Here is a 21,997-nt window from a genome sequence, read left to right on the forward strand (position 1 = left end):
TGTAACAGCACATATTTACAGTGTAATAGTACACATTTACAGTGTAATAGTACACATTTACAGTGCAATAGTACATATTTACAGTGCAATAGTACATATTTACAGTGTAATAGTACATATTTACAGTGTAATAGTACATATTTACTGTGTAACAGTACACATTTACTGTGTAACAGTACATATTTACAGTGTAATAGTACACATTTACAGTGTAATAGTACATATGTACAGTGTAACAGTACAAATTTACAGTGCAACAGTACATATTTACAGTGTAATAGTACTAGGCCACCGGAGTGGTTATTTGCATATTGTAAAAGACTGGCAAAATCTAAGCATTGTAGTACATTATTTCAGTTTGTATGGGTGGGAATTTCTTAATTGTACTTAGTAATGTCTTTTTACTTGACAGAAAAATGTAAACATAATCCAGGATATGGAAAATGAGCAGTGGATGTATTGCTACAATTTTCCCACAAAAATCAATGTGTGCAATGAGTTACACAGACCAAGTAGCATGGCACACCCTATGGGGTCATGTTTTGTTATAAGTCATCTATTTGTGTGTATCTTTGTATATAACACAATCTGGAGTACTTAAATTTAGAGATTGGCTCTCTTGTCAAAATCTAATTTTCTGGATCGAATACCTATTTAATACAATGAAGTAGAACATTTTGGGGGGAAACAAGGAGATGTGTTTGAGAGGACTGGACTGGTTTGCCCATTATGCAGAATATGGTATACAAGACCCCTGAGATTGCAGTTTAAGCATTCATGCAACTGGCTTTGCATATATCTGCTTGTTGTGTGTTTATATGTAAGACCACTCAGATATGTACGGCAATGTTATTAAGCTCTATGGTGCTCACATGGGCCAGAGCTTGTAGAGGAGCTATGATGTATGAATATTTAATCTGGATATCTGGGAGATCGCCAGTTCTATATTTCCTGTACATTGTCACTTGATGTTCTCTCTGTAACTTCTGCTCACGCTGGATCTCCTGAAAAACAAAGACATATAGAATCAAACTTGCTTCAAATATTTATATTTTTGTACGTTTTTTAGCAACAACTATGTATGTGTAATCTGAAAGAAAAGTGAGTGTGACAATGTTTGTTCAGACAACTACCATCAACTTCTAATAAAGATCCCATCTTAATAAGATAGCAACTCTGTCCACTGTGATTTCTTTTGCTGAAAACCTACATATACTTGCAAACAATTTGAGTTCAAATGCAAATACTGATGGCACATTATGTGATGGCAGATCAGGGTCTATGTTGTCATTTCTATTGATTTCTCCAAACAAACTACATAAACCCATGGCCGATGTGGGTACCTTTGCTGCCAGACTCAACTTATAAGGCCATAACTACATCCAATGTTTATGCAGTTCTGAATTAGTGAAAATGCTTCATATACTGTGGGGCCAAACCAAATGCACAGGTAGTTGGGAAATCAAAAATGTTCTTAAAAAGATCACATTTTTCTAAGCCTGTTTTTTTTATTTAAAAGAAGAATGACCTTAAAAAAAATGATCTTAATCTCCATCTTAGTGTACATTATGTGCACCATAACATATAAAACTGACTCTAAACTGCAATGCTCACTTGTCTACAATGTCCTAAAAATGTCTGAATAAAGATCACTCATCACAGTGTGAGACAAACTATATGTGATGGTTTAATGATATTCTGTGTGTATGATGAACCATTATTATTAGTGTAAAACTCTAATAATAATAATAATAATATTAATAATAATAATAATAAAATTATAATTTATTGAACAAGCTTAAATATCTAATCCAGCCATCTCTTTCATAATAATTAATAATCATACCAACTCTAATTTCATTCCATTTAACTGTTCTCATGTCATCCTGCTCTATTAGAAATACATGTATGTCCAAATAAACAGTGATTTATCCATCACTAACACTGCATACCTGTCGTGACGCACAGTCACATGAAAAACATGATTTTGGACCCTACCCCCCCATGGAAGTCTTTCAAAAAAACACGATTTTCAAGAATCTTAACCCCAAAATTTTTCAGCAATAAAAATGCCCTGTATTTCTTGACCATAGCAAAATATGCCTGTAATCTGCAGGCTAGTTTGTATGAACATTAAACAATTCTGCTCAAAGCTCAGCTTGGGTTACATAGCTGATACGGCAGCAACAAAAGGTAATATGTTCAGAAATAAACAACCACCTTTCAGAGATTACTTAACTGAGAATAGCTAGGATGATGTCCTACCCTTTCATAGGGTATGGCATGTGGACTTATGGGCAACTATTTGGAAGTACAACATCTGCTCAAACCTGGTGCAGATTGTTGAGCACCTCTGTGACAAACCACCAGTGCCGTCCTCATCAATGGCAACAGAGGAGATTTGTTTCAAACAACAGTTGGAGTCAGACAGGGATATATATACTGTCACCTACACTCTTCAATATTTTCCTGGTAAGGATCATGAAGGATGCCTTGCATTACCACAGGGGTACTGTCAGCATCGGAGGAAGAACAATCACCAACCTTCACTTCACAGATGATTTTGATGGTTTAGCAGGAGAAGAAAAAGAACTGGCTGACTTTGTTGAGCGCCTCAACAAAACTGCCACAGCATATGGTATAGAGATTAGTGATGAAAAAACCAAACTGACAACAAACAACACCAACAGCATCAGTGCAGAAATAAAGGTCAGTGGATAGAAGCCGGAAAGAGTCACAAGCTTCAAGTACCTAGGATCAATTATCACAGATGAGGGCTCCAAACCAGAACTACTTTGCAGGATTGCCCAGACAACTGCAGCAATAACAAGGCTGAGACCAATATGGAAAGATACCAACATTGCTTTGGTTCCAAAATAAGGCTGATGTGATCGATTGTCATATCCATCTCTCTGAATGCTTGTGAAGCATGGACACTCACATCAGATGTACAAAGAATGTTTCGAAACTTCTAAACGAGATGCTACTGCAAGATCTTGGGCATCTCATACATTGACCATGTAACCAACGAGGAAGTCCACAATAAGATCGAATGAGCCATCGGATCATATGAAGACCTCTTGACCACTGTAAAAAAGCACAAAATGAAGTGGTACAGTCATGTCTCAAGATCATCTGGACTGGCAAAAACAATCTTGCAAGGCACAGTGCAAGGGTGCAGAAGGAGAGGCAGAAAGAAAAAGAGGTGGGAAGACAACATTAAGGAGTGGACAGGCATAGGATTTGGAGATTCCCAAAGGGCAGTAGAGAACAGGAGAGAATTGATTGTAAAGTCAACTGTGGTGCCCCAACTCTGCTGTGGGAAAGCCCATTTAGCTCATTTGCATAGGTAAAAGTACACAAAGTTGAACAAACCAATTCGTCTGATGACAAGTAGATCAAAGAGCTGTGTTTAAGAACAATTTCTGCACTGAATGAGAATGTTGAAGCCAACTTTAATAAAGTTTGTGATCAGTGGCAACGTTTCTTTGAAGTTGGATTTTTACTCAATATATAAAATGCAAAACATGATTATTTCAGTTTTCAGAATAGTGTTCAAGCATAATTCATATTTTAAGAGTGTCAATTACGAAAGCAGCAAGCAAGCAAATCCCAACAAAAATAAATTTCAAAACAACAGGTTGAAGGAGTTTTACATGGCAGTCAAACATGGTAGCACAGAGGAGCATTTAATTCATTGCACATACTGCAAACAATGTACTGACATAAGTGTACTACATCCATCACAATTGGAGCACTGCCTGTGTAGCATATTTGACACACTGAATTGTGAATTCAGATTATTCATCCTTGTTACCTTAATCTTATTTCTGGGGAAAACACCATGTCAGTATGACGTTCCATTTCTGAGAAGTTGCATGAAGACAACTTTAAAGATGGCTGCGATGGTGGCCATACTGGATTTCAGACTAGCATCATTTTTCATTCTGGACCAACTAGACATCATAAGGAGTCTTTTAGTGAAAACTCAATGTCACTATGACTTTCCATCTAGGAGTGGTGATAAGAAGACGTTCAAGAGGATCAATGTGGTGGCCATATTGGATACCAGACTGTCACAATATTTATTTAAGACCAACTAGAAACCATAAGAAGTGTTCTGGTAACAACCCCATGCCGACATCACTTTCTATTCAGGTGGAGTCTCTCCAAGTAGAAAGGGTTTGAATTTTTTTTACTAATGAATATGTCTTCAAACAAGAACAGTACAAACACTTAAAATTCATTATATAAGAATAGAATTTTCTGAGTGAACAGCATTCACATTTATGGTTAAAAATGACTAGGATTTTATAGCCTTTATTTGCAATACTATAATGAAATCATAAAACTAACTGCCCAATGGTCAGTCGTCTTAACTTTATAATGTACCGAGATATTACTTTATTTTTACTCAAATGCCTCTCAAACCCATTTTAATACATATGTGGTGCTTTGTTACAGTGACCGACTCAGTAAAGAGCACTTGTTAAAGGATTATGTACTCTAAATGCCACTGATTGGTTAGTTAACAGCTACAGTAATGAAAACAACAGATTATATGCATCAATTATTAGTTAGTTAACAGCTACAGTAATGAAAACAACAGATTATATGCATCAATTATAAGTTAGTTAACAGCTATAGTAATGAAAACAACAGATTATATACATCAATTATTAGTTAACAGCTATAGTAATGAAAACAGATTATATACATCAATTATTAGTTAGTTAACAGCTATAGTAATGAAAACAACAGATTATATGCATCAATTATTAGTTAGTTAGCAGCTATAGTAATGAAAACAACAGATTATATACATCAATTATTAGTTAGTTAACAGCTATAGTAATGAAAACAACAGATTATACACATTTATTATTAGTTAGTTAACAGCTATAGTAATGAAAACAACAGATTATATCCATCAATTGTTACATTTTCTTACTGATAAAGAAGACAAAAAAAGACAGTCTGATGAATGAGAATGGATTCTCAAGTAACAGAACAACTACTCTTTTCAAATGAAATGATCAAAGGACTTTCTGCATGATAATAAATGGTGATTATTTCTTTATTTCTTGATCTCCTGTTTCATTAATGGATGCCTCATCAAAAAATTGACACGAAGTTAATAGTTTGGGGAAGTTTTTAATTAAGGCAACATACAGTTAATGTTTTTTAATAAAGAATCATATCAAACATACACTCAGAAAACAATACATTGATCATCTGACATTTAAACTGTACATCAGCATTTTTCAAGCTGTTTGAAATGTGAACTTTTCTTATTAATTTTTTGTGTCAAACTACATGGTTAAAAAATAATAAAAGATCCTTATGATTATAAATGGTGATTCTTTCATTTCTTAATTTTCTGTTTCTCTATTCGATGTCTCAATTAAGAACTTATACAAAGTTAATCATCATTTATAACATGCTTAGCAAAACAATACCTTGGTCATTAGATATATCTAAATCATATCTCGGTATATTTTTGAAGCCATATGAAATGGAAACTTCTCTTCAATCTCAACACATCAAAATACAAAGGAAAAATATAAGACACAAATAAAAACGCAACAATAACAACAAAAACATTAATATTAAATGATCTCTTATTCATGTCTGTGAAAAAGCAATATTTTCTATCCATTCTGCAAACCTATATCTTCTCAGTATAAAAACTTAAAGAATTTGACAGGAAATGTGAAGTGCTATGTACGGAAAAAATAAACATTCAATTAAATTATTTTTATAGCAAAAGATGGTGTATGAAAAATTAAAGGATAAAAACAAAATTCCATAAAATATCATAATATAGCTCTACTCTACTTTGTAGAGGTGAGCTAAAAATAAATATTATAATTTTCTTTGACCCTGTTTCATTGGTGACTGATCATAACTGGGTACAATCATACTGTATAATCTACAGTGATAAGAAACTTTACAGTGGCTTACAAACATGATATAAACATTCTTTGAATTAAGTTTTTCACAGAAAATTATGTTATTGAATGTAATTTAAAAATTTCTCTCAGCATAATTGGTAAAAAGGAATCCACTTGATATATCATGTAATATGTCCAATGCTAGTCTATTACCACTTTTACCTAGCAATGCCATACCTCAATAAAAGATCATCCATTATTTAAACAGGAAACAATGGTGGTGCAATTTTTGGAATAGTTCTTGTTTTTGATTTGGCCCCCAACAATTTCAGGTCTGGAAGCAATTATAGTAAAGAAAATTGGTACAAGTTTAAATGGAAAATGGTAACTTTGGATTGGTGCCTAAGTAGTTGTTGGTTTTTTTTTTTTGGGGGGGGGGTAATGCCATTTTTCAGCACATGATAGACTTGCTTTCTGCTGCAGCCAGTATAGCTTGTGAAGGAAGAACCTAAGAAAACTCTGATAAGAACCACTGAATCTTGCAAAACTACTGGCAAACTTTCTCACATATTTACAATGGCTGAGACCAAGACTCCAACCAACACAGAAGTGAGATGGCAGTGACCAGTGAAGGCTAGTACTTTAGACCACTAAGCTACCTATGCAACTATTAAAGAATAATATTACTCAGACATCATATCAATCTGTACAAACCTCTCTCATCTGTTTGAGTCTGATCTGCTGCTTGGCAAAGTATATTCCTGTATTTTCCTGATCTTTGATGAACCGTCGTTTTAATCGAAGTATCTCACTACCCTGCTCTGATTCTGTTACAAAGACAGAAAATACAGTAGTATACAGAATATAGAAAACCTTTCACATTATAAATATACATACATAAGCAAACAATGGTGGTTTAGAATTAATGTGATTGATAGTGAATAATAACATTAAAGTCAGTGATTTTAACCTCCTGAAGTTTTATACAAAGTACCAGAATAGTTTGCATGTATAATCAAAGTTTAGTCCCAAAGAAATCTGGGTTTAATCATGAACAAAAATAGCTGATATGAATACAAGTAAAATGATTATGTTTATATCATGCATTTCAACTTCCACTTAAAAAATTACGACACAAGAACTAATAAAAACAGAGATGTTAACTTGCAACAAGAAAGAAATATTTCAAGTCTTTTCACACTAAAGAAAAATTTTACCTTTGTTTTCATCAAAAAAAAAAAAAAAAAAAAAAACTGTGACAAAAATCAATCAGTTTTAAATCTTACCCCCTTTCTTCTCCCCAGATGCTGGTTTTGATGATACATTTCGTCGTTTTCCAAACCTGGGTCCCGGCTTCCTAAAGGGGTGACGTATTGCCACTCGGGCAGCCATGTCCAAAGACCCAATGGTAAAGAGGAGAGAACTCTGAGTGGATTGGGTGTCCAGACCTGGAATACTTTGATCACTGTACGTATCCAGACTGCTCTGGGTTAACCAGTTGAATGGACCTCTGGCAGATCCTGGATGGAACAGATGCGAAGATCAAAAGGAGGTTAGTTTTAAATAATAGATTTACTTCTCCTCATTTCTGTTTGAAAAAGCAGCTCTACATCATGAAGGTATTTTCCAAAGCCCTTATGGGAACAAAATTTGTAACTATATTTTTTTAAACTATGCTACCTTGTCATTAAAAAATAAAGGTATTTACGAGATGACAATTACAGAGCATCACAGCTTATAAACTTATTTTACAAAGTGGCATCACTTGAAAAATTCATCAGATTGTAAAGAAATTACATCTTATCAACTCTCATCAAGTAGTTTAACAAAGCCATTGATTGTCAACAATTTGGCAGTACTGTGGCATACATGTGAATGCTATTACACATTTAGTATTGAAAAAAAACAACCTCTCATTAACTGATCTTGGGCAAAGTAATTAGGGAGTGTTTTAAATGTCACGATGAAAAATTAACCAAACCTGGAACCTCCCTAACACTAGCTGGGTGATATAACATCCGTGCTCTCAAAGCCATTATCTTTTAGCCAGATCCTTGATTTATTCTCCTTGCTTTGTGGTATATACAGTGAATTCATTTAGTTTCATGGATTTCAAATTTGTGATTCAGCAACAAATGACACTTTCATTAATACAGACATTCTTGGACTAGTAAACAGGTGCTATTGTTACCACAGCTGTATGTATGTTCACAGTAGCATTTTATAGCACCCAGCACAACAGTGTCTACCGTATTTCATATATATTTTCATACCCTTTAATTTTTTGTACACAATCCAGATATCAAAATAATTATTTAAATGTATCATAATTTTTCGTACATATCACTTTGTAATTACGCTTGCAAAAAAGATTGAAAATAGCATGCTGCCATTTTGTTTTTACAAAAGTTAATAATTAATTGTTGGTGAGAAAATATGATTGATACATAAGCATGGGTGCATGCAGCATAAGTCAAAGGGGTCATGTGACCCCCCCAAGACATACTACAAATATATATATATATATATATATATATATATATATATATATATATATACCTACAAGTTTAATCAAGCAAATGAAGCTGAAAATATGTCAAGATTCTGTTCCAAACACGTAGTAAATATTAGCTTTAGTTTCAGATTGCTTACTAAACTAGCTCTCCTGGCCGTGACTGACAGACACCCTGCCCCCCGCAAAAATTCCTGTGGGCGCCCATGTGCATAAGCTCTATTATTGTCATTACAATATCTACTGGTGTTTATTAAAAATGGACCAAGGACATCACAGACCATACCTTTAAATATTATCGTTAATTAGCTCTCCTTATTAAGTCCATCACCGTAACAAAACAAACACCACATGCATTTTAAAATGAGTTTGGAAGACCTTTGATGTTTTCTTATCCAACAAAAATTACATATCAGTACATGCTAAAGTGAAGACGACAGACCATTGGACAACTAGTCTTATTGTCTCATTATATTCATACAAATATAAAATATAAAAACCTAGTCATTTTCTATTGTAAATATGAACGTCATGGACTCCGTTAAATCGATTTGTAATATATGTGAAGATTTCAACCTACAGTACATTCCACAATACAAATCTTTCTTCATTCAGAATCAGGATGTCAACCTTAGTCTCTACCACAGAGACAAAATTCATCTAAGCAGAAAAGGAACCTCTCAGCTACTGAGAAATATTAACATGTATGCCCCTATTTTCAAGCACTTTAATGAAGAGTGTTGTCTCAACTGTGGAGAAACTGGGCACATGACACAGGTATGCCATCATGGCAAACAGATCGAGTGTTTTAGGTGCCATAAATATGGACACAAACAAAGACTTTGTCCATCAATTTATACATATTAGGAAGCTGGCAAAGAGGAGAATGCCAACGCTTCATTTACAAAAAAACTAAATGTACCCAGTGGGACTCTTGACTCTAACTATTCAATGGACACTATTGTAGATGCAAATGTAAATGGATTTTCAGGGTTTGTATGTGACTTTGAAGATGCTAATATATATGAACATTTAAATATAGAAATAGGATGTCAGAATGATAAAAGTAGTATGGAGACAATCTCAGTGAGTACCCCATTGCATGATGACATACATGTAATTGATATGAAACTAAATACAAAAGGTTTTAACATAGGTCACTTAAATGTACAACGTATAGTGGGAAAGATAGACCAGATTAAGTTAATGTTGTCTTCCATGGAAAATAATATACATGTTTTAGGACTCACTGAAACCAAATTAAATGCTAACCACAATGATGATCTATTTCACTGTCAAGGCTACAATAAACCATTTCGTAGGGACAGAGAGACAGCAGGGGGGGGGTCTTGTTGTATACATTAGGGAAGATGTAAATGTAAAAAGGCGACTTGACTTGGAGTCACATGAAATTGAGAGTATCTGGGTGGAAATTTTTCAAAATAATGCAAAATCTTTCCTAGCTGGTTTCATTTATAGACCACCTTCCTCCAAAGCATTTTGGAATGACAACTTTTTGAAACAAATAGAAAATTTTCTAGCACAGGAGAAAGAAACATATATACTTGGAGATATAAATAAGGACCTTCTCAATACTCAAATAAGGAACAACTGGATGGAATTTATTGAATCATTAGGCCTAGACCAGCTGGTAAATGAGCCTACAAGGGTAACAGAAAAATCAAGCACTCTTACTGATCACATTTATACTAACCTACCAGACAATGTGGCTTGTGTTAATGTACCGAATGTTGGTCTTAGTGACCACTATCCTACTTTTTTGACAAGAAAGGTTAAATGCAAGAAAAATAAGAAAAATACACATAAAACGATCACTTACAGATCGTTCAAAACTTTTAATGAAGAACAATTTCTCAATGACCTATATAAAGTTCCATGGAGTATGATCCAAAATTTGGATGACATAGATGAAGCCATGAGGGTGTGGACTGACTTATTTATGGATGTAGTATCTAAGCATGCACCACTGAAAGTACATCGAGTAAAGACTGATATTCAACCTAATTGGCTTACTACTAAAATCCTAGATGCTATGAAAACACAAGACAAATTCAAGGCTATGGAAAACCATGCACAATATAAAGTATGGAGAAATAAAATAACAAGTATGATCAAAAAAGCTAAAAAAACTTATTATCAATCATTGCTTGAAAACAAAAAGAGCAACACAAACTCCATTTGGAAAGTCTTCAATGAACTCACTGGAGGAACGCACAAAAAACAGACAAATAAAATTCACTCACTTCTGGTCAATGACACCATAGTCACTGATGAAACTGACATTGCAAATGTTTTCAATGATTTTTTCATCAACATTACCACAAAGTTAAAAGAGCCAGTGATAGAAAACAACTTTAATGAACTGAAAAAGTTCTGCAGCAGTAAAATCTCAAAGGAGGTATGTTTCTCTATCCCACCAGTGTCAAAAAACTTTGTTAAAAAATGTCTCAGTGAACTTGATACCAAGAAAGCTACAGGACTTGATCAGATTGGTCCACGACTCATTAAATCTTCTGCCTTTGCTATTGTAGATAGCATAACATTCATAATTAATTTAAGTATTGCAACCTCATCTGTCCCCAAAATATGGAAAACTGCAAAAGTAACTCCTATTCACAAATCTGGTTCTAAGGATGATGCTGATAACTACCGACCAATTTCAATACTACCAAACTTGTCAAAATTGATTGAAAAACATGTCCATGACTCATTCATGTCATATTTAACCAAACACTTGCTGTTACACCCTAATCAATCAGGCTTTAGACAGAACCATTCCTGTGAGACTGCCTTGATCTCCCTAACTGATAAATGGCTTCAAGCACTTGACCAAGGTAGAATAATAGGAACTGTATTTGTAGATTTCAGGAAAGCTTTTGACATGGTGGATCATGAAATCCTTTTGAAGAAACTGAAAATCTACCAGTGTGATGAAAGAACAATTAGATGGTTTACTTCGTACTTAAATGAGAGAACACAACATGTTTACATAAATAATGTTCTGTCTGAACCTGAAACAATTAGATATGGAGTACCACAAGGCTCAATTCTAGGTCCACTACTATTCATTTTATTTATTAATGACCTACCACTTTTACTAAGAGACTCAATAACATCTACAGATCTCTATGCAGATGACACAACATTGTCAGACATCCAAAACACAAAGCATGAGCTCGAAATTTCTTTACAGAATGCACTAAACAAACTGGAAAACTGGTGCACATGTAATGGCATGGTGGTAAATACTGGTAAAACTAAAATATTACTTATCTCAACACGGCAAAGAAGGACAAATCTTGATAGTGATGAACTATGTCTGACATGGAAGGATACAAATCTGCAAATAGTCTGTCATGATAGGCTACTTGGTGTTCTGGTAGATAATAACCTATCATGGACTGAACATATCAAACATACCAGTAAAAAAGTCAATTCAAGTTTATGGCTTCTCAGTAGGATAAGACATTTTCTCCCTGAAAGGCACAGGAAACTATTTTATAACAGTTACATACAACCCTATTTGGACTACTGTAGTACAGTATGGGGTAATTCAAATGATAAAAACATAGCAAAGCTGGCACATCTTCAAAAAAGAGCATTTGGGCTAATATCAATCCAGAAAGAAAGCAAGGAAAGTTTAGCTGGTAGGTTAAAAATATTACCTATTAAAGACCGAATCTGTTTGAGAAAAGCCAAATTAATGTACAGGATATCTCAGAATAGTGCTCCTGAATATTTACAATCACTATTCCAGTATTGGCTACCTGGTAATACTCCCCACCTGCGATCCATGTCAACCAAACAGTATAAAATTCCCAAACCAAATAAGGAGTTATTTAAAAAAAGTTTCCAATACTCTGGAACTCTGCTCTGGAATAGTATTCCAGCTGAGATTAGAAATGCCCACTCTATTTCCTTCTTCCAAACCCAATATATCCAGTGGCTTCAGAGATGCAGCTTAAATAAATGAATTCCTTTGTATGAGGGCCTCAAGGTAGATTAGTTTTTAGCTAATTGTGTTACCCTCTTTAAATAAGGTCATTATTATTATTATTATTATTATATATACTATCTTTTAGGTACTTATTCTGTTTTGACTTGGATATAATTAACATTTTATTACAAATCTATTCTATGATATGCCCCACTATTATCTTTATTGACGAGTTTGAATAACAAGTAATGCATATGATCACTTGTCCTTATAACATCGTCTGTATGGACAACGGCTTCAATAGCACACTGACGGATTTTTATTTCCCTAAAGAGAACCTCATTTCCCTACTGGCAGCCTCGATGATTTGACCTCTTCTGTCGATTCTTGCACTCAGTCTGGTTTCAACTGGAATAACTAAACTGCTAAGCATGTTTAATTACCATGTAAATAACACTGTATAGCCATGTGGTTGTTGTGACAATGTACATCGTAATTAAAACAAGAATGAATTGTTGATTTAGTAGTGTTTATTGATAATGGAATATAGTAGGGTCGTAATACATGAGGATTATCACAATAGCCAGGTAACAGTCTTTTTATTGTCTTTGCAAATGCTACAAATAAAAACCACCCTGAATAAATATGGTCTTGTACACTGACAAAATTTGGTTTCCTCTCTCTCTCTCTCACACACATACACATATGCGCGTGCGCTCATGCGCATTAACTAAAACGTGATTTCAAGTTCTTTATTTTTTATTGCAATTTGATAAAAATAATACCCATAACTAATACATGTTCAAACCATCTTAATCATTCTGCCAACATTACACAACATAACAGCTACATGTTATATATAATCCTCTCTCTCATTCTCTCGTTCACTAATAACAACAAAAATCTTTGAGTACTTTTATTTTTATTGTAATTTGATTCTTGAGTTGAGAGCAGAATGAGACAGAAAATATATGTTTACTTTGTATGTTTGTACCGTTCGTTGTTTTGTAGTGTGTTCCATAGAACTTGTTCAAGTACTATCCCTTTTTTTTTCGTACATGGTCAGTACCACCAAATGAAAATTATTTATTTTACATGTAATTTTTCATACACTGAAATTAATAATTATTTTTTCGTGCATGAAAAATAACATGAAATATGGTATATAGTGGCAACTAAACTTTAAAATTTGAAAAATGCAAAATACAGAAAGAGCATTTTATTTTTTTTTTAAAATTGCTTTCTATCAACTACAAAATCCATGAAAATTAGCAACACACCCAAATATTCAAAGTATGTTACTGTATAGTTATCAATGATGGTCATGCAGACCTCCCTAGATTGAATGTCGAACTCAATAACCATGTTCATGCAAGCATTCCCTGACTAAATGTCAAACTCAATAACCACTGTTATGCAGGCCCTCCTAGACTGAATGTCAAACTCAATAACCCTGGTCATGCAGACCTCCCCAGACTGAATGTCAAACTCAATAACCATTGTTATGCAGGCGCTCCTAGACAATGTCAAACTCAATAACCACTGTTATGCAGGCGCTCCTAGACAATGTCAAACTCAATAACCATTGTTATGCAGGCCTTCCTAGACTGAATGTCAAACTCAATAACCCTGGTCATGCAGACCTCCCCAGACTGAATGTCAAACTCAATAACCACTGTTATGTAGGCCCTCCTAGACTGAATGTCAAACTCAATAACCCTGGTCATGCAGACCTCCCCAGACTGAATGTCAAACTCAATAACCATTGTTATGCAGGCGCTCCTAGACAATGTCAAACTCAATAACCATTGTTATGCAGGCCTTCCTAGACTGAATGTCAAACTCAATAACCATTGTTATGCAGGTGCTCCTAGACTGAATGTCAAACTCAATAACCATTGTTATGCAGACCTCCCTGGACTGAATATCAGACTCAATAACCACTGTTATGCAGGCCTTCCTAGACTGAATGTCAAACTCAATAACCATTGTTATGCAGGCCTTCCTAGACTGAATGTCAAACTCAATAACCCTGGTCAGACCTCCCTGGACAGAATGTCAAACTCAGAGGCAAGGACAAGAGAGGTCTATATGAGTATTCTCACCACAACACCCATACAAATTCATGTACAGATAAACTGTGGTTGGTAAACATGCATGCACAAACCAGTCCTTAAACAAGTGATTTGTCTAACTCTAGCTTGGCATTTAAACCAACAATGTAAAGTATATAGAACAAATTTTCCTAAAAAGCAGCATTACCTGACAATGACAAACCAGGTTCCATTGTGGCAGAAAATTGGGCAGCCTGTGTGGCTCTGACTTGACCATCCAGTGTGTCCTCTGTCTCCATCTGTGACTGAGTGGACTGGGTTGCAAACAGTGGTGTCATGGCAGCATGTCGTTGTCGCCATGATGATTTCACAGCATAGTCCTGATAAAACATAGATGAAAAGTCATCAAGTTACCATCTTGCATTAGTTACAGAAACAATTGCTCTAACATTTTTAACTTTAACTGTGCAATACATTTCTTAAAGCTGTGTTAGTAACGATATGTCTGTAAGCAACAGCTGCCCCTACCAATTAAATGTTATTAAAGGGAAAGTCTAAGTTAAAGGGGTGTGGGACTATAACTCCTTCCCACAAAACTGTAACAACAGACCCAAGTCGAGCTGAGATCACTAAAGTAGTTGACATCTGCCTAACATCCAAATGCAAGAAAAGTTGGCCACAGTGCCTATGGCAGGATGATGCTTTCTGTTGACAGCATATGTTATGAAAAACAATTATTTCAATGTTTCTTTTTGTATCTTCATCAATATTTGATGGTATATCAAAATCATCTGTCCGATACAGAAAGATTTTACTGCCAGGATGCTTTGTCAAAAATTGGCCAAATTCAGTTGAGCAGTTTTTGAAAAGCCATTTCAAGGTTTTTCTACTTTTAGCAATGACAGCCATATTGATGGCAGACTGTCATCATTTGTAAAACAAACTGAAAGCCCTTTATACCAGGATGCTTTCATTTGAATAATTGTAAAATTCTTTTGAGTGGTTAATGATAATTTTTTCTTCTATTTTTAACACTGACTACCATATTTCATGGCAAATCGACTTTATTTCTACAAACCTGAAAGCCCTTCATAGCTGAATGTTTACAGTAAATTTTGCCAAATTTTTAAAAATGCTTTTTGAGGAGTCATTTAAAGGTTTTATCTATTTCTAAGTAAGAGTGGCAAAATATGATAACACATCAGTATCCTTTGTATAAAACTGAAAACACTTCATGCCAGCAAGCATTGACAAATTTGGTCAAATTCTGTCAAGCAGTTTTTAAGACTATATAATTTAAAGGTATTTGTATTTTTAGTAATGGCAGCCATATTTGATGTTAGTTCAGCATCATTTATACAAACTTTAGAGCACTTCATGACAGAATCCTCTCTGCACAATCTGGTTGAAATTTGTCCAGTGGTTTTTCAGTAGGCAAAAAAACCCACATTTGTTCATGGATAAACAACGGATGACAGACGACACATGATGATTGCAGGGCAATACTGTCACTTGATCTTATGGCCAGGTGAGCTTAAAACCAAATATGACCAAAGTCTTGATAGACCAAATCCGCTTTCAATCCAGCTTTTCAGAAGTTTAAAGGTAATAAGCAGAAACTGAGGTGAAAATTCTAAGTCAATGAGAGGTCATAACTTCATAAAAGCTTAAGTATACATTAAGTATACAAAGAACATTTTAAACATTATAAGACTGATCAAAATAACTGGAATGCATACATTTTCAATATTTACAATGATATAAATCATAAGAAATTTGATTTAACATCTGATACAACAAATAATATTAGTTCTGAATGAAAACTGCATTCTTGATAATGGTAATTAAAACTGTCAATGTGTACCCAGGTACCTGAGTAACTGCATGTTCATAATTACCTGGGTAATAAATTGAGCCATAGGGTACCTGTTTACTGTATACAAGTTTTCTGTAAGTACTTGTAAGGCAGCACACACTCTGTTTTCAAGCTGACAATCCTTCTGGCTGAGCCTCAAATATGTGTACTTTTTCAGTGTCAAGCAGAGGTCTGACTTCCATTAAATGACTGACCTTAATCGCATAGCTTGTTTTCCCATGTGACCACACTTGGATTGTGCTGCAAGTGTGGTTCAGTTGCAAATAACAGATGGCAGTTATATGATCTTGCCACACACTTGTCTGATCAAAGTGTTGCTTACAAAGCTCAAGCTAAATAAGCCAAGGAAAGGGAGTCAGATGATATTTATGATGACTAGACCATGATGATGGAGGATTTCAGAACTTTATTGTGGAGGAATTCTTGGACTTTGTAGCAGATGCATACCTGGCAACCATTACGATTTTGGTGTAATCATGATGCTTTATTTAAAACCAAATTACATTTTACACTCGCCTGTATATAGCATTTAATGCACTATGCTTTCTTGGTTCATTAAAAAATAAAATAAAGTAATGAAAACTTGTTTATCTCATTTTTATTATCATTGTCTTAATTCCACTTTTATAAACTTGAGAATATTCTTAACAAGGTGACTGCTACTTAAAAATAGCATAAGAGTACTTTCCTTATTTGCTAACAGAACTTTGCCTCACAGATTCATTATACTGATAATCCTGTTGGTTAACAGACCAGTCTATACTGATAATCCTGTTGGTTAACAGACCAGTCTATACTTTTCAAGAAAATACTGCCAAATATTGCCAAATGATTAGCAAAGTGCTGTACAGTGTGAGTTGCAGATGAAGGAAAATGTTAGAGCAGATGGATCTTTTCAAACTTCAAAACATGTCAGATTAAAAAATAGGGCAAATTGACACCGCTTTACAAACTTTGAATGAACATATGAGAGTAATGTAATACAGTACTCTGAACACATGATCGTGCTCACTGCTCATTGCAGAATTCCAGTTCAAGATCATTCAGGATCAGTTACACACATAAACTATTTAAAATGAGTGCTGAACATAAATAACTTTTCATTATATTTTGTATTCATATTCAGGTTCTAATCCACATGGATTTTGCCTTTTGTAACAAGAATTTAGGCTAGCTGCAGAACCTGGTTATTAGCAAAAATAAATGTATCTTTTCATATGTGCTGATATTCTGGCATGTAATATATCGAGATGACTTTAGAAAGTGACATATATCGGATACTGTGAATTAAAAAAATAAAGTGGGCTTAACTTCAGGTTTGTACACATTTAGTACAATTACCCTTTGATCGGGCACCCGATCTTTAGGATTGACAGGCACCCAGTAGAAGATACCTAAAATTTAGACAGCTTTAACAGTGGTACAATTTTGCTGTGAACACAGATTTCTTATCTAATGTTTTGAGTAGTCCATTCCAAAGAAAAGCACCTGAGTAATGATATTTTAAATATATTTGTTTTTGGCAGTGGTGATCTGCAATGATCATTTGCAATTATTTCAATTTCAGTTTTGTTATTCTGACTTACAATGAAAAATATTATGAAATAATCTGCACAAACTTCATTCTTTTCATCCTATTTCAACTGAGAAAATAGTATTTAGGTTGGCAGATTAAATGGTGAATTTAAAACAATTCTTGCGACATGTTTTTGAAGTCTGTGTATCCCTTCCATATCATTATCAGTTGTATTTTTCCAAACTGTGCTAAAGTGGAAGAATGAATGCACTGTAAATAATTTCGGAAGGCTGAATTATAGAAACATTTTATCCTCTAAAAGATAAATTCAAAAATAACCAATGTAATCAAGTCTTGTAACACATTCAAATGATTGATGAGCTTCATACCTGGAATCTACACTCTGACAAGGGGTGCTCAAATATCTCCCTCTGGTAGTCAGGGCTCTTTGAGGTCATTTCAAGGATAAGGTTTGTCGCATAGCTAAGATATTGTTGTTCTGTTACTGGTGAGTACATGGCCTCCAACATGGCCACCAGTCGGTCTAGAGTGCTGATTGGCAACCGTGTCTCACTGCTCCAGAAGTTCTGAACCTGAAGTCTGAATTTAAAACTTTTTCTTTACACACTCAACATTACTGAGTCTCTGAGGAACACAGCTGTCCCCCTCCCCTCCTGTGAACAGCAGTATCATGCACAAAATAATTGTCAAACACTTTGAAACAAAATGTAAACAGTGTTATCATGATTCCACCAACCCTGTTGCCTATCAGAAAAGTGATATACATTTCTCAAATTTCTATTTGTGTATCCTGCAATGACTTATTCTGGGGACACTGTAAGTGTTGGGACACCCCAAATTATTTTCAAAAGTAATTTTTTATGACCTGTAAATGTTGGGACAGAAAATTAAAGTGATTTTGTCCTGTACTATATAATTCTTCGAACACTGTCAACATTTTTTTCTTCTAATTGATCAATGTATTTTCTTGATTGTAACAACATTTAATTAAAAAAAATTACCACAGTTGTTAAGGGACTATCATCATTAATTATTATATGGGAATGTTATAAATAGAGACAATTTGTTTGAATAGTCTATAAATATATTTAAATTTTCTGTTTCCTTATCATTTCTACCCAATTCAAATTTGATCAATGACAAGAGTTGAGCATTAACAGTTTGCAGTAAGCATTTACAACAGTAACCAATCCCTTTTGTCAACAATTATTGTTGTTTAAGCATTATTGCATTAGAATACTGTATCAATGTACCAATAATTATATTTTTACCTTGACTTGAAAACGTAAATACCTAATTCATTAAAATTGTACTCCAGTATGACAAGAACAAACAACATCTTTTGGTTCAACGCTTGCATCATGTTTACCTCACAGCATTGAAGATTTTGACTTACTATACATGAAGTACATCCCTTGGATTCAAATTATTGGCACAATTATGCTAAACTTGAATAATATCTCCTAAATACAATAATGAAGTTTTAGAATTAATACTTTGAAAATAACTGTAATACCTTAAACACTCGCATAAAGTTTACTTTGATGTAAGTGATCGTACATAAATACCTGTTTACTCGGCTACAGTAATCATGATACTCATCTGAGCAATAGTTCATACCTTAATTGACAATGATAGCCATAGATTAGTCAGTCCAATACAATTTTGGGGGGCCAAATAATTCAGTACTACTATTATGCAGGGCATCTTATCCTGCTTAACCCATTTTACGGTGTACAACAGTTAATTTGTGTGGATTAATGTTGTAGAACCAATGGTTACTGGAATTGCTGCCAGACAAATATCATCCTTTCCCAAGCCAGTTTCATGGCTGAAACAATTACCTGGTCTCTTGTTAGAAAACAAAAGACATACTGTATATACTCGCGTATAAGCCCATTCGCGTATAAGCTGACCCCGCAAACTGAAGTGGTAAAACTGTTATAAAGTGCATGACCCGCGTATAAGCCGATCCATAATTTCTAGACTACTGGTACATCACAAGATGCACAAAGTGAGTTCTGAATACGTTTATTTCAGCAAATCACATTATTAAATAAAATGAAAGTAAGAAAGCTAATTTATATGCTGAAATAAAAACAATTCTAAAGTGTTAAGTCTTAATGGAAATTTAATTAATCCTCATTCTAAAATCATGAAATATAAAAGTTCTATCACTTTTAGAATCCTTCAAAATCTGGCTCTGTATCAGACTCGCCAAACAGTTCATGAAACTCGGCTTCTGGTACGGGCGTGCTTTCATCATATACGTCGTCATTGTCAACATGGTCATCCGATAGTGTGATTCAATTGATCAAAATATGATTGGTTTCAGCGTGGACATTATTCAAGCATTGTGACAGTTTATAACTCTGAGCAGAAACCATGTCCACAACCATATCTCATTAAACAATACAGCTGATTAGTAAAGTCATTGGCACTGTGCAAAAAAAACAAACCTATCAGAGATCTTGGAAACGCTTAATTACGCGTATTTGGACGCCAATTTTTGATCTGGGATGCAGAAAATCCCTGAGGCGGGAGTCCTCCGTACGCATGTTATAGGTGTGCGGCAAATTTCAAAGACTTGCCAGTCCTGCTTCAGCCACCTGCTTTGTGGGAAAATGTGATGATTAATTAGCTATGCTGATATTTACAATGACAGAATTCAGCGACTGAAAGACCCCTTGATGTACATACATGTTGCCATTATAAGAGTACATCAAAAAGAACATGATGCAATAGCTGTGCGGCAAGATCAAAGGCTTTGTTTGACTGGCGACCGGATGCGAAAATGTACTGATATTTACAGTCATTGAATTCAGAGTCAGAAAGACCCAGAGATGTCATTATTATGTACATGTGGTCATTTATAAAAGTACATCAAATAAACAACTTTAGCTTTCGTTACTGTGTTCATTTCCGAATGTATCGGAATAAGTAGTGCACGAGAATCAAGACATGTTGAGACTTAGACAAAATGCCATTCGTAATTTGGATAAGTATTTTGGGGTTAAACGGCAAACTTACGAAGATTGTAACGAGATTCAGAAGAGTGCTAAAGCTGATAGCATTGATAGTTCGGATAGGACAGTAGCCAATTCTAAGAAAGTGTGTGATGCCTAGCTTAGTGTTTGGAATAAGTCATGACTTGGATTGACAAAATTCAGTATCACTGATGGGCGAACAAGAGCTATTTAAGAGGTACACTGACTGACCATACTTTTTTTTTTAAATGCAGCTCGCCTTAGCTGGGTTAGTTCTAGTGTTGTAGCAAAATGTATTCATCAATACATCAGTAGCTAGGCCTAGTTTTGATATCAATTACGTTGACAAACAAATTCTTGCCCATTCACAAGCATATGTTTTGATAGCTGATTGACCATTAAACCTTTTCCGAGCAAAGTAGCAACTATCAATTTCCTGCATGATATCCTTTAAAGATAAAACATACAAACTTGTGTTTTAAGATCAGAATCGGTGATTATTAACTGCCTCATGTACACTATTTCGTCATAAAATTAGTTTGAAACTCTAAGTGAACCATTAGGCCTAACGGGAAATAATGGCAGACTTCACTAAGTCTGGGATGTACCAGTTTATTAGATTGTCTGTTTTCTAAACCATCGGGCAACTATTTTCAGAAAAATAAACAGATCATTCAAAGCAAAGCCAAGGTATTATTTTATTAAAGATTTAACTTTAAATTAAAAATTATGTAGGTCAGAAAACGTATGGGACAATGCTATGTTGTGGAATTCGCGAGATGCGCTTTAAGGTCTAATCTGTTTTCCGACCTGACACGTATTTGCGAAAATACGGGGGAAAAAAACAACAAATAAGATACTATTTAATAATTGCCTAAAATTACTATAAGGACGTAGACAAATAAACAAACCAAAAACATTGCGATCATGTCAATGGACCATTTGTAATGAAGCTATATTATAGTGAGTGATTACATTACGAAAACCTCTCCTTCTAAAAATAGATGCACGTACGTATATGTTGATTCTGTAGGAAAGAAGGGACTGCAACTTTTGATGGTGGGATTCCTATTTTTACCAAAATGGGAGTCATGGACTCCTAATTTTAAAATCCTAGCGAGATCTCTGCATATTATCCCCGAGGCATTTACCACAGATTAAGCATATGGTAGCTATTGT

At 34.5% G+C, this 21,997-nt stretch overlaps 1 protein-coding gene across 1 annotated transcript in view; it reads right to left on the reverse strand.

Annotated features, from left to right (window-relative positions):
- The window catches only part of LOC149802584 (DNA-dependent protein kinase catalytic subunit-like), a 407,613-nt gene that overhangs the window by 108,329 nt on the left and 277,287 nt on the right, over nucleotides 1-21,997 (reverse strand). Inside the window, exons 60-64 of the mRNA XM_089951857.1 lie at nucleotides 18,200-18,410; nucleotides 14,627-14,798; nucleotides 7,181-7,414; nucleotides 6,609-6,721; nucleotides 873-1,004 (exon numbers count right to left, since the gene is read on the reverse strand). Coding sequence (XP_089807983.1) covers nucleotides 873-1,004; nucleotides 6,609-6,721; nucleotides 7,181-7,414; nucleotides 14,627-14,798; nucleotides 18,200-18,410 — 862 coding nt within the window. The remainder of the gene's footprint in view (nucleotides 1-872; nucleotides 1,005-6,608; nucleotides 6,722-7,180; nucleotides 7,415-14,626; nucleotides 14,799-18,199; nucleotides 18,411-21,997) is intronic.

This window comes from Sinohyriopsis cumingii, chromosome 3 (genome assembly GCF_028554795.1).
Source record: "Sinohyriopsis cumingii isolate HCF-2022 chromosome 3, ASM2855479v2, whole genome shotgun sequence".
Taxonomy (NCBI): Eukaryota; Metazoa; Mollusca; class Bivalvia; order Unionida; family Unionidae; genus Sinohyriopsis; species Sinohyriopsis cumingii.